We start from the raw sequence: 13,241 nt of genomic DNA, 5'->3' as shown, positions 1-13,241 counted from the left end.
TGGCAGGGAGCCTGTCTTGCTCCAGGACAAAAGACAAACTACGTGGATATAGCCGTTACTGATGGAGAATTATGTATAGGGCTCTCATTCACCTTCTCCAGCAAATCACTTAGCTGAAGTCATCATTGTTAACTCAGCTGCTGGTAAGATTAGCTATGTACCCTTGATGATAATTTCTGGTTTTTTAGGTTTAGTTTACAAATTACACCCACAGGTCGTTTTTTTTTAGAAACCCACTTTTGTTCCTAATCCATTCATTTCAGGGTGAGTTTCAGGCTTATATAACAAGGAAGAGCTGGAACACGATACTTATACAAACACACAGCCAACTCAGGGAGATGCTTGTGTTTCTTGTACCTCCTGAACGCCTTCCTTGAAGGTCTCCGAGAAGGTGGAGTCTGGAGTTCGCCGCTGTGCATTTGGGGGCTGAGCACCAGAGCTGAACTGGTCGGTATTGAGGTTCCGGTCGAACACCACCACCCGCTCAGTGGGCTCGGGATGATACACTGCTGGAGGAATCCCCACAGCAAAGCCATGGGGCTGGGTTTCTGTCTTGATGGAGTGGGTAGGCATTGTTGCTATGGAGACAGTGACTGTTGTATCAGGAACTGTTAGATGGCCTCTCTTATCAATGCCCAGTTGGTTCCCATGGGGAAGGACAATGTTAAATGGCACATTTTTCAGAACTTGTACTCTGTTTTCTCCAGCAGAAATGAGGGGCTGCTCAGTCACATTTGGTATGCTGTTTCTTTAAGAAAAAAAACAAAACTGTTTCAATGCTTATACAGTTCTCTGACAATTTTTATTTTTTGAATGGCATTGGGCTACTGGGTCCTCTGCAATAATTATAATACACTTGGTAGAAACTCAATAAATAGAAAAATGGTGTGACAATCCATTACTAGAAAATGAAAAGAAGATTTCATAGTTATAGGTCAAATAAAGTCCAAAAGCATTAAGTAAAATGTAATTTGAATACTGGGAACTCAGAGCTCTTCTCCGTTACACTTTATTTTCAATAATTCTAATACAATTACCAAACTAGAACCCTGAAGCTATGAATATGGTTAGATGGATTAGCCTAGCATGATGGCTCACATACAGACTCTAAAGTCAGACGGCCTTAGTTCAAGTTCTGTGTGACCTTGAGCAAGTTACTTCATCTCTCAGTAACTACATGCACATCTATAAAATTGGGATAGTAATGGTATCTATCCTCACAAGGTTGTAATGAGGATAGATAAGTTAACATACGGAAATGTGAATAATAATGCTGGGCACACAAGTGTTTAAGAGCTATAAGAGCTATGAGCTGTTATTACTTAGCCATCATTTTTTCCCTAGTATTTATGCTTATTTGGCTTTCTCTTACACCAAAAGAAAACCTATGATTACATTGTACTAGCCCAGTGGTAGTCAACCTGGTCCCTATCGCCCACTAGTGGGCGTTCCAGCTTTCATGGTGGGCGGTAGTGGAGCAACCAAAGTATAAATAAAAAGATAAATTTAACTATAGTAAGTTGTTTTATAAAGATTTATTCTGCCAAACTTAGTGAAAATCCAACATAAAGTACTTAGTAAGTAATTATTATATGCTTTAACTTGCTGTAACTCTGCTTTATAAATTTTATAAAGTCAAGTTACTTCCCTACTTTATAAATCACCATTACTGTGAAACTGGTGGGAGGTTAGAAAATTTTACTACTGAGATACAAAAGTGGGTGGTAGGTATAAAAAGGTTGACTACCCCTGTACTAGTAGACATACTGGCATAAAATTACTTTTGCTTTAATTAATTAATTAATTTATTCATTAAGTGAGAGGAGGGCAGATAGTGAGATAGACTCCCACATGTGCCCCAACTGGGACCCACCCACCAGGCAACCCATGTCTGGGGGCTGATGCTTGATGCTCGAAGCAATGGAGCTATTTTTAGTGCTTGAGGCTAATGTGCTGAGACCAACCAAGCCATCCTTAGCACCTGGGGCCAGTGCCCAAACTAATTAAGCACTAGGTGCAGGAGCAGAAGAGGGAGAAAAGGGGGAGGGGGAGGGGGAGAGAAGCAGATGGTCGCTTCCCCTATGTGACCTGATTGGGAATTGAACCCAATTATGTCCATATGCCAGGCTGCTGCTCTATCCACTGAGCCAACTGGCCAGGGCTACTTTTGCTTTAATAGATATCCTGGGCAATATATGATGGTGTCTAGTCTAGGGTAAAATTAATAAATTTTCAAAGCCCCCTGTAGTCATACAGGCTGACACTTTTAAGGAAAAAAGCGATCTGGCAACTTTGTACATTTCCAGATCAATAAAATGTTCAAACCTTAAACTATGAATTCACACCCAGAAATTTTTCCTAAGGAAAGAGAAAAAGAAAAGCTATAGAGAAAATTGATCATTGAGGCTTTATAACAGTAAAAAAATAGATAAAGCCTTTATGTTAGGGATAGCTAGGTTTTATTTTAAAATACTTCTGCAGCCCTGGACAGGTAGCTCAGCTAGTTGGAGTGTCATCCCGACACACCAAGGTTGTGGGTCTGACCTCCGTCAGGGCACAGACAAGAATCACCTAATGAATATATAAATTAGTGAAACAAGTTAATGTTTTTTTTTCTCTCTCTCCCTTTCTCTCTCTCTAAAATCAATTTAAAAATTTAAAAATCTATTCAAGAAAAGATAATTTTTTAAAGATTTATTTATTAATTTTAGAGAGAAGGGGGGGTGGGGAAAAGGAGCAGGAAGTATCAACTCATAGTAGTTGCTTCTCGTATGTGCCTTGACTGGGCAAGCCCGAGGTTTTGAACCAGCAACCTCAGTGTTCCAGGTCACCACTTTATCCACTGAGCCACCATAGGTCAGGCAGCAAAAATAAATTTAAGAGATTAATTTAAAAGTTGAAGAAGACAGGCCCTGGCCAGGTAGCTCAGTTGATGAGGGCATCGTCCCAATTTGCCGGGGTCGTGGATTCGGTCTCTGGTCAGGGCACATATAAGAATCAATCAATGAATAAACGGAACAACAAAATTAAGTGTTTCTCTCTCTGTCTCTCTCACTAAAAATCAATAAACTTTTAAAAATGTTGAAGACAAAACATTAGGTCAAACAAGAGGAATTAAACTGATAACTGTTGAAGTTGATAATGGTATGTGTGGGTTTATATTATTTCTCTACTTCTGCCATGTTTAAAAATTCCCATAATAAAAAGCACACAATAAAGCCATAATTTATAATTACAAAAAGGTAATTATAAAGATTAAAATAGCCATATGGAAAATACTTCTGAAACATTACTAAGTAGAAGAAAGCTTACTATCAAATCCTGTCTCTGAATACAACCACAATCACATAAAATATGCACGCAGACCCAAAGTAAATGCATACATTGTCAGTATAATGGAATTCTGAATTGTCGTTTTTTCCTAAATCATGTTTTATTCTTTTTTTACTAATAGGACACAGAGCAATTTAAAAGGTATATTTACATTTTTCTTTCACGGCTATAAAGTCAAGACTTAATTTAATTTTCTGAAAGTTTTAACCTAAAATATTTTTTAATTAACTTCAACAGGAGTTTGGAATAAGGTTGAATTTACTCTACTGAGTTTTGCTTAGGCAGTTATTCTAGATCACTGGGACTCAAGTTGTTTCAATTGACTACTGCCTTAAGCCATACATACCCTTCTTAAAAGAACATCAAAGACAAACCAGCAAACACTTCTGTTATTACTAAAAACATCCCTTTGGAGGAGGAAAAAGTTAATGCTTGGATTTCTAGAAAAGGCAACTATACTGTTCACAAAAATGAGGGGATAATTCAAAATGAATAAGAAGCGATAAAATACCCCCCTCATTTTTGTGAGCAGTGTACTTCTAAAGGAACTGGTAACTAACTTCTCAGAGCAATAGAATCATAATTAGTAAGAGGCAAATCAGTACTGAAATCTGAATTTAGATATTCAGGGTCCAACTTACCTATCTCTTCCACTTGTACTTGTTCATCTGAACAAACCCTCATCTTATTTTCACAGACACCCGGCCTGGTATTTTTCAAGAGAACTATTTTATGCTCCATATTAGACATTACCTTTTGCTGTGATCTGCGTCTGGGTGTTCAACATCGGCCTTTGCGGTTGATGACCTTCTCTCTCTCGGAACCTTAGACATCAACACACATGACAATTTAATCCTTACTTGGTGAAGCATAGCTACAGACTTTACTTTTCAGTAAGTCCAACCATTCATCTATCCACTGACTGCTTACAAACACCAGGCTTGGGGCAAACAGGATAAATGACCCAGTGCCTGCCCTCAAGAGCTTACGATCTGTTCTCCAGGCAGGTATGTAAAAAACATATATAATGAGGATTCACAAATTTACTGTCCACGAAATTTGGGTTTCATCTCTTAAAAATAAAAATCTGTGGCCTGACCGGGTGGTGGCGCAGTGGATAGAGCGTTAGACTGGGATGTGGAAGGACCCAGGTTCGAGACCCCGAGGTCACCGGCCTGAGCGTGGGCTCATCTGGTTTGAGCAAAGCTCACCAGCTTGGACCCAAGGTCATTGGCTTGAGCAAGGGGTTACTCGGTCTGCTGAAGGCCCACGGTCAAGGCACATATGAGAAAGCAATCAATGAACAACTAAGGTGTCACAATGAAAAACTGATGGTTGATGCTTCTCATCTCTTTCCATTCCTGTCTGTCTGTCCCTATCTATCCCTCTCTCTGACTCTCTCTCTGTCTCTGTAAAAAAAAAAAAAAAAAATCTGTGGCCTGGTTTTACCCAATTATCCACATAATATATCAGACAAGCAGCTAATAGAAACACACTGGGCCCCTTCCACTTTCTCATTGCGCTGTTGGCTTCCCTTCCTTTCAGGTCAAATGCAAAAATCAAAGGATAAGCCATGTTAACAGTGCCTTCCCAAGGTCCAAATACTTCTTTCTAATGATAAGTTTCTCTAGATACTTTGGGATTCACATGGTCTGTTATCCAAAGGACAGATCAAACTGAGTCTGTGCTATTCCTGTTTCGATTCTGCTCTCTTTGGATCGGCGATGAGAGCAGGTGAACAGTCCAGGGGATACTAGGAACATCAACCCAACTGAGACTAATTCCCAACATGTACTCCAAAACTGCTAAGATGTTTGAAACTGGTTTTCAGTGTCAATGTGGGAATTCTATTCCTACATTCTAATTTTATCCTTAAAGACAAAAAAGTAGTTTCATGTATTAACAACATGCTTTTAAAGCTTTACCAAAGTTATGTTAAAATGACTGATGGCTCCCACCTATAAAACTGAAATAAGTCAGTTCATTTAAAAACAAACACCCTACACCAATCAAAAGAAGCTTGACATAGAGTACCATTAAAAATATCATCTGTGCCTAACCAGGTGGTGGCACAGTGGATAGAGCATTGGACTGGGATGCAGAGGACCCAGGTTCAAAACCCCGAGGTCATCAGCTTGAGTGTGGGCTCATCCAGCTTGAGCACTGGGTCGCTGGCTTGAGCACGGGATCACAGACATAACCCCATGGTCACTGGCTTGAGCCCAAAGGTCACTGGCTCAAGCCCAAGGGGTCACTCACTCTGCTGGAGCACCCCGGGTCAAGGCACATATGAGAAAGCAATCAAGAAACAACAAAGATGCTGCAACAACGAATTGATGCTTCTCCTCTCTCTCCTTTCCTATCTGTCCCTCTGTTTCTCTCAGTAAAAAAAAAGAATGTCATCTATAATGAACAGACATGAAAGTTTATCTTCTCCTAAGATATAAAATACCTTTAGGACCCTTTATATTTAAAACACACTCAGACAACCACGACAATTAGTATATTAATTACATCAGTCTTTCTGACATAAACTTGTTGGGTTTTCTCCCACTCTCAAAAGTTTCAGTTACATTTAAAAAAAAAAGTTGCAGTTACAAATATGTAACTTCTAACTTCATAATTAATACTTAGAAACTTATGGTTTTTATACTGATTGGGTCAATAAAACAAGCCATAAAAAAGAAGAATTATTTATTTATTTATTTTAGAGAAGAGAGAGGAGAGAGGAGAGGGGGGGGGCAGGAGCAGGAAGCATCAACTCCCATATATGCCTTGACTGGACAAGCCCAGGGTTTCAAACCAAAAAAGAAGAGATTATATAATAAATTCCACTTCAAAAGAACGTTTAGTGGCTACATTTCCCAGAGAAGGGTTCCTTCCAGCATCTTTAGTTACTATACAAGTTTCCATTTACATTTAAAGAAAAAAAAAAAGTACCTCACTCTCTGAAACTCAACAAAGTGACCATATGACCTCATACCAGAAAAGGATAAAATTTTCAGTTTAGGTCCCACCCTAATTTTGATAATCAAACTATCTTTGCTTTTCCCCCCTCTGCATTTCTGGTCTTCTGGAAAGACTACAGGGTCAGAATATAACAAAAGGCAGGCAAAATGGTCAACCTAGGTGAAGGTATTGAGGAGTTAATTATCCTGTTATTTTAAGTTTCCTATCGGTTTGGAAGCTTTAAGAACCAAAAGATGGCACAAATAAACTGTCATATGTCGCCACCCTAATGTATCTGTGATAGGTTAGAAAGAATTGCTGGAGTGAACCTAACAAGCAAAGCGTGTCCCACAGGAGGCAGCATGGCATACTGACGAGGGTGACTCTGGCACAAGCCCGGCCAGGCTTGGAATCCCGGCTGCAACACGCATTAGTTGTGTGACATGAGAATTTTATTTTTCTCATCTGCCAACTAGAGATAATGCCACATATTTTTCAGGGATTCTGGAGGCATGGGAAATACACACACACACACTCACTGTTAACATGTCTAGCACAGTATAGGTAATCAGCAAGTGCTGGCTAGTGTTACTAGAATGATGATGATGACACAGACCAGTGGCGTCATGCCCATGAACATCATGTAAAACTCCAGCCTGAGGAGAGACTACATTTATTTAAGGCTCATCCAAATCTCTAGAAACAGACAACAAAATACATCCTGATCTTAGAACTAGCAGGCCTAAGACTGGAAAATATGGTTGGTTTGTTTTTCATGAATCCTACAATCAAGTCAAGTCAAAGCAAAAGCTCTAAAATATTATATAGGGAAAAGAGGACATCGCTCTGACTACATCACAATGGGTCACTGTCACTCTGACAGCACTGAGAACTTCCTTTGGTAAAATGTTCGGTCTCATGGAGACACATCGACAGCCTTCTTTCATGGTAGCCTCACCTTGCAGAGACAGCCAGAACAGCTGGCTACTTTACATGTTTTAAAAACAACCCTTTGATTCTATGATTGTAGATTTTCGGCTTTGAACCATAGTAATTCAAAGTACTCATTAAACTATTTATAGTCACTACAGAAGCAACTTGCATTACATTCTACCAGCAAATTACTGTTTTATATGCCCTTGAATCAAGTGCACCATGGATTGCTGTTAAGCGTTTTAAAGAGCAGTCAAACCCACCTTGTAGTAGTCATAGAGCAAGCCCAGCGCGGCGGCACTGTCTTCATCGCCATTGATACTCATCATCGCCTTGGTCGCCGCAGTGAGGGGGTTCTCCAGGAAGGACTTCCAGGCTTCGTCCTCACTAGTATAGGAACGCCGCTGTGGATAGAGCGCTTCATTCTGAAGAACCAACACTGGCCGCTTGCTTCAGAGAGATTTAAAAAATAAATATATATCATGCTTTTTTAATGCAAAGCATCCTAAGCTCATTTTTAAAGAACCAAATAACCAATTCATTGATGTTCCAATGAAATAGTCCACTATGTCTTCAATGACCTGATAAAGTAAATGAAGACAACCAGAAGGCAATCCACTTCACTGCAGGCTACTGTATCACCCAAGAAGATACAAGGTATTTAGGCATCCAGGAAACCTGCAGTTTAATCTGCACATGGAACTCAGGAAAAACAAAAACAAAAATACAACACTCCAAGAAAATTTAGGCTATTCAAACACTTCATATAAACAAATACAAAGGAAGGCAAAACAGAACATTTATTCTCTTAAGACATATGTAATCAGGACCATACCCTCTTAAAAGAGTACATATATGGTTCAATCATGTTGCTACATGTTATTTCCCTTTCTCCGCTGATGCCATGCCTTAAAAACTTTCCTACCTCCAAACAAGGGAGAGAAGAGTTGAAAGAAAAAGGGATACTTGGTTTAATCCTCCAGGGTATATGAGAAAGTTAGAATATTCTACTGATTACCAGCAGATTGAGCATGGAATGTGGCCAAAGGGGACTGTAAATCAATAGAGGCATAATTTTCTGGCATGGGAGTTAACTGTTTATCTTAGAGATAAACACTTAAGAATCTACAAAAATAAATGAAACCACTACACAAAAAGATGTTTTGTTTTAGAAAACAGGAGGGAATCTGTTTTAAAAAAATCTCTACCCGTTTTCCACACTGGCCAAGAACAGTTTCATTTTAACACTGCAGTTTGGTGGGAAAAATAGAGCAAAATCAGTTGTGGATCTTAGTAAACCCTTATAGCAGATTTGACTCAAAGATTAAATCAAACATTACTGATTCCAAAATCTTGAAATGTAAACAGTCCCAACTGTTAGGTTTGTACTATTTAATAAGTCAATAAAGAGAAAAAGTGGAACACTAACTCCAGCAAAATGAAGCAGTTTTTTTTTTTAAAGGAAAAAATTTAAATGTTCAGAACTACTCTTGAATTATCACTATTCCAACAAGCAAATTTGTGGATCAGTGCTCATTGCAACACACAAATGAAATATGTAAACTGCCTAAAGGTGACCTACCTACTCTAAAAGTGAATGTAGAAAGACTTATTATCTTTTCAAGTAATCAACAAGGGTTAGGGTTTGGCAAGCACCCAGACCCTTTAAAACCAGATAGAGTTTTTAAAAAGGAAGAACATCTTTGCAAAAGGGGGTGGGAGGAATCCAACAACTTAATTTATCCCCAGTCAAAATTAAGTCTTATTTCAAAGCCAATGCTTTACTCAGGTCTAGGCATAAAGTCAGAGTTAGCTTATATTGGTAGAGCAAGAAGTCTTGAGGTAGTGTACTATTTTAACACAAAACAAACAAAATGAGCTGTTCAAACAGTTTGTTGTAAAATGAAGGCTATTTATACAGATCTCAAATTTAAAAAGAAAGAAGAAATATACAAAGGGGCAGTCCCTGCACTGTCAGGAGTCAGGAACAGAGCATAACAGCTGCTGACCCAGTGGTAGGTACCTTGGGGTGATTTACTGGTGTCCTGCTAAGCTATTATTAATAGTGTAATAGCTACTTCCAAAAGATTATGACAGCACTTGGCTCATTCAATCCCCATAATGCTAGTTTTTCAGCTTCCCTTCTCCCACGCCTACCCCAAATTTGGAGAGACAACAGAAAATAATTTTTTTTTTTTTTTTTTTTTTGCAAATCGTTCTGTGTCTGATCACCCTGAAGGTGTCTTACATTTCCAAAGTGTGCCTCGGGCCAAAATTTTAGCTTTGGGAATCTGCTTTCTCTAAACTACACGTTGAGAATAAACATGAAACCAGCTGCCTTAGTCTATCTACTTCCTCATATGACAGGCTGCTGCTAGTCCCCAAAGCTCATCACCGCCTCCGGGGAGTCCGAGACCTTCCATCAGCAATCTCTCCAAGACTTCCGAAATACTTTATTTCAGGAGATAATTCAACTGCATATTCTACAGCAAAACCCAAAAATAATCTATTTGAGATATTCAGTCCATAATATCTAACCTACGCATCCAGAAAAAGGGCACAGTTCAACAAAATGATCCTCTGCAAATAATTATAAACTGGGGAGGGGGTACCTCTCCGTCCTGGATTTACTGATCTAAAATATACCGATTTGGTTTGGTAAGATTTACCTGTTTGTTTGGGGGTTTTTTTTAAGATTTTTTTTTAAATCTGGGAACAATTTTATATTTACAGAAAAGCTGCCAAGAAAATACAGAACTGTCCCTCACCCAGCGTGTCTCCTGTTAACGTCTCATACCTAACCTTGCACTGGTCAAAAACGTCTCTCTAATCACACACTCCAAAAAGGCACATTAGTCCGGGACTTTCAAGTTTATCGCCCTGATTTCGAAGTTTCGTCCTCCTGATATGTTCGGAGCCAGTTTAATTACAGCAGCCTGTAATTACCTTCAGTGATGCAAGTGGCAAAATAACTCCTACGGCAATTTTCTCACTCGCCCAGCCGGCCGGCGGGGGAAAAGAAAATGCCAGGGCGCCGCAGCGCTTCCACTTTTTCCTCGGTTTCTCCTTTGGGGAGTTAGTTGTACCAGGCCGACCCCCGACCCGGCCGAGCGACGCGATCGCCCGGAGACCTCTGCCCCGCCAGCCGCGCGCGGGACGCGTCGCCAGGAGCCCCCCGGGCAGCAGAGGCGCAAGCAGACGCGACCCGGGCGGGGGGAAAGGGTAGGGGGGGACAACTCGCGTCCCCGCTGCAGCCCCCGAGCGGGGCGCCCTGGGCCTCCTCCCGCGCACCCGGGACACCCGGGAGCCGAGATGGGGGAGCGCCCGTGGGGTGGTCCCCCGGTCGAGGACGTTGAGGCGGGCGAGGAGGACTCTATGGAGTCCGGTCCCCAAGACGAGGGTCCCCCCGGGGGGGCTTGGCCGGAACAAAGGCATGGGGAGCAGGAGGAGCCGCGGCCGCAGCAGAGAAGAGAGCGGACCGCACGACGCGCGACCCCGCTCGCCCCGCACCGCGCCCGCCCGCCCTCGCTCCGCCCGGCCTCGTGGCAGGTGCGGCGGCCCCGCCGGGCAGCGGCCGCCCTGGGCCGCCCGGCCGGACTCGCGCGCCGGCGTCTCACTCACTTGTCGTACTCCTGTGTCATCGCGCTCGCTCGCCGCTGCCGGGCCGAAAAACTGGACTTTCGGGTTGGGACAGTACACCCGATCCGGGGGGAGGAGGTGGCGGCGGCGGCGGCGGCGGCGGCGGCGGGTCCGGAGCAGCGGCCCCGACGGGTTGGATTCGCTTTTCTCGCTCTGAGCCGGCTCCGCGCGGGTAGCGCGCACCGGGAGCCCGGGCTCGGCCGCCCATTGGCTGGCGACGCGCCGGCTCAGGGCGTGGCCTCGGGGATAGGCGGCCGGCGGCGCCGCCTGATTGGCCGGCGCGCAGGGCGCCGGGACCGGGGCGACGGGACTGGGAGGCGCGGGCGGGGGTAGCAGCGTCAGTGTGGCGTGGCCGGCACCGGTGGCCTCTCGCTCGCTCGGCCTGACCCGTGTGGTCTCGCAGCTCCTGGCGCGCACCTGCAGCCCCTCGGCTGGCCGCCGCGCGCCCACCCCACCTAAGGGCGGCCAGGCGCCGCGTCACGCCCTCGACCACCCACCTGCGGGACCGACCGTGCCTTGGCACTGCCTTCCCGAGCGCTGGGAGCTCGTCCTTCGCCGCCCGCCCACCCTAACCCTCCGGTACCCGGTGATGGAGCCTCGCCACCCTCAGCCGCACCCCTCATGGGGCCGACTCCACCTGGAGTCTTTGAAGTGCCCCGACCTCCCCCTGTCCCCTGTCACCTCTCAGTCCGCGTCCACGTACTGAAGAGGCCTCTGGCTTTTTACCCGAGGCTCCCCCTTCGCCTTGCCCGCCGCAGACGTCTGCCTTTCCAACTTCTTGCTCGTCCATCTCATAAAATCCACCATGTGACAGTCACTGGACAACCGCTACAGCCTCACCGATGTATCCCCTCCAGGTTGAGGGCAGGATGGGTCCCTGCGGAGTGGTCGCATCAGTCTCACCTGAGCCGCCTTGTCCCATGTGCCTTCCCCTCCGCTTCTTCTGGGCCCCACCTCACTGCTGGCCCGCACCAGTCTCCCGCTTCTACTCTGCCTACCCCTTGGTCCTCAGAACAACCATCTGGGCTCCAATGGCCCCCTCCCTGCACTCTCCTCCGGACCGTCCATGCTCCTTTCTCAGACTCAGTGGCTTCTGCCCACCCTGCTCCTTCCAGCAGCCCTATTGCAGTCAGTCTCTTACTACCCTGCTTCCACGCATGTCTACCCCAGGCCCGAATGGTCCTTCGTGAGAATAAGACCCTTCTTGTTCAGAGCCTGGACAAGTCTCAACAAACATTTATTGAGAGAGCTACGGTGTGCCAGGCACTGATCTAGATGCTGAGGATAAACCAGTGAACAGAACCGACAAAACTTTCCCTTCCTCCTTCCAGCATTCAACTGGGGGTAAAAGACCATGAAAAAATAAAATAAAATATTCCCTGGCCCAGTAGCTCAATGGATAAAATGTCAACCCGTGTGTCAGAGGTCACAGGTTTGACCCCGCCAGTCAGGGCACCTAGGAGAAGCAATTAATGAGTGCACAACTAAATGAAATAACTAAACTAGGTGAAACAAGTTGATGCTTTCTCTCTCTCTCTCTCTCTCTCTCTCTCTCCCCCCCCCTTTCTCTTTCTCTCTCCCTCCACACTCCCCTCCTCTCTCAAATCAATGGAAAAAGTTTTTATGTTAGAAAATGGCAAGTTCTGTGGTAGAAAAATAGAGCAGCAGCTGGAGAGCATGGGGTGGAGTTAGGGTTAGAAGACCAGAGGAAGAGAGGCCTTCAAGGAGGTGGGGTGGGGGGTGGGGAGTGATCCAGGCAGAGGCACAGCTTTGCAGAAGGTGGGAGCAGGAGACCAGTGTGGCTGAAGGGGGTCAAAGCAGTGGGACAGAGGATGTGTAGGCCCTTGTATGGACTTTGGTTTTTCTTGAGTGAGGTGGGGAAGCATTGGAGGGCTTGGGTTCAGGCAGTGATGTGATCTCACTCCTGTCTTCAAATAGTCTGGCTGCTGGGACAAAGGCGGGAGCAGGGAGACTGGACCAAAGATCATCGCAGCGTGGCCTGTAGTGGTAAAGTGGAGCAGTGAGAAGTGGTCAAATTCTGGATCTGTTCTGAAGAAAGAATCAATAAGATCCAATGAAAATTGGATATAGAGTGTGAGAAACACGGCAGAGTCCCAGACGGCTGTGAGGTTCTTGGTTGAAAGCTGGAAGGAGTGATTTACCATCACCGAGATGAAGAAGACTGCAGGCACAAGTCTAGGGGAGGTCAGGAGTCCCATTTTGGACATAAGTTCAAGGTTTTTATTAGAGATCCCAATAGATGTTTCAATAGACATTTGATCATGAGTCTGGAGTCCAAGGGAGAAATTTGGGTTGATGGACATCTGGAAGACATCAGCTCCGAGACAGTGCTGAACGCCTGGAGACAGGGTGAGTCTCCACAGCAG

At 44.3% G+C, this 13,241-nt stretch overlaps 1 protein-coding gene across 3 annotated transcripts in view; it reads right to left on the bottom strand.

Moving 5' to 3' along the window:
• The window catches only part of GRHL1 (grainyhead like transcription factor 1), a 66,000-nt gene extending 55,008 nt beyond the window's left edge, over positions 1 to 10,992 (bottom strand). For 2 of the 3 annotated variants that reach the window (XM_066234611.1, XM_066234612.1), the window contains exons 1-4: positions 10,837 to 10,992; positions 7,479 to 7,665; positions 4,087 to 4,157; positions 358 to 748 (exon numbers count right to left, since the gene is read on the bottom strand). In XM_066234611.1, the coding sequence (XP_066090708.1) occupies positions 358 to 748; positions 4,087 to 4,157; positions 7,479 to 7,665; positions 10,837 to 10,856 (669 nt within the window). In that variant the 5' untranslated portion in view covers positions 10,857 to 10,992. Of the gene's footprint in view, positions 1 to 357; positions 749 to 4,086; positions 4,158 to 7,478; positions 7,666 to 10,161; positions 10,673 to 10,836 lie in introns of those variants that run through there. The other variant, XM_066234613.1, reaches the window with a different exon arrangement.
• Between the last annotated feature and the right edge of the window lie 2,249 nt (positions 10,993 to 13,241).

Source organism: Saccopteryx bilineata, chromosome 6, assembly GCF_036850765.1.
Source record: "Saccopteryx bilineata isolate mSacBil1 chromosome 6, mSacBil1_pri_phased_curated, whole genome shotgun sequence".
NCBI classification, from domain to species: Eukaryota; Metazoa; Chordata; class Mammalia; order Chiroptera; family Emballonuridae; genus Saccopteryx; species Saccopteryx bilineata.
Note: the sequence above shows the minus strand (reverse complement) of the source record. Positions and strands in the feature narration are given on the sequence as shown.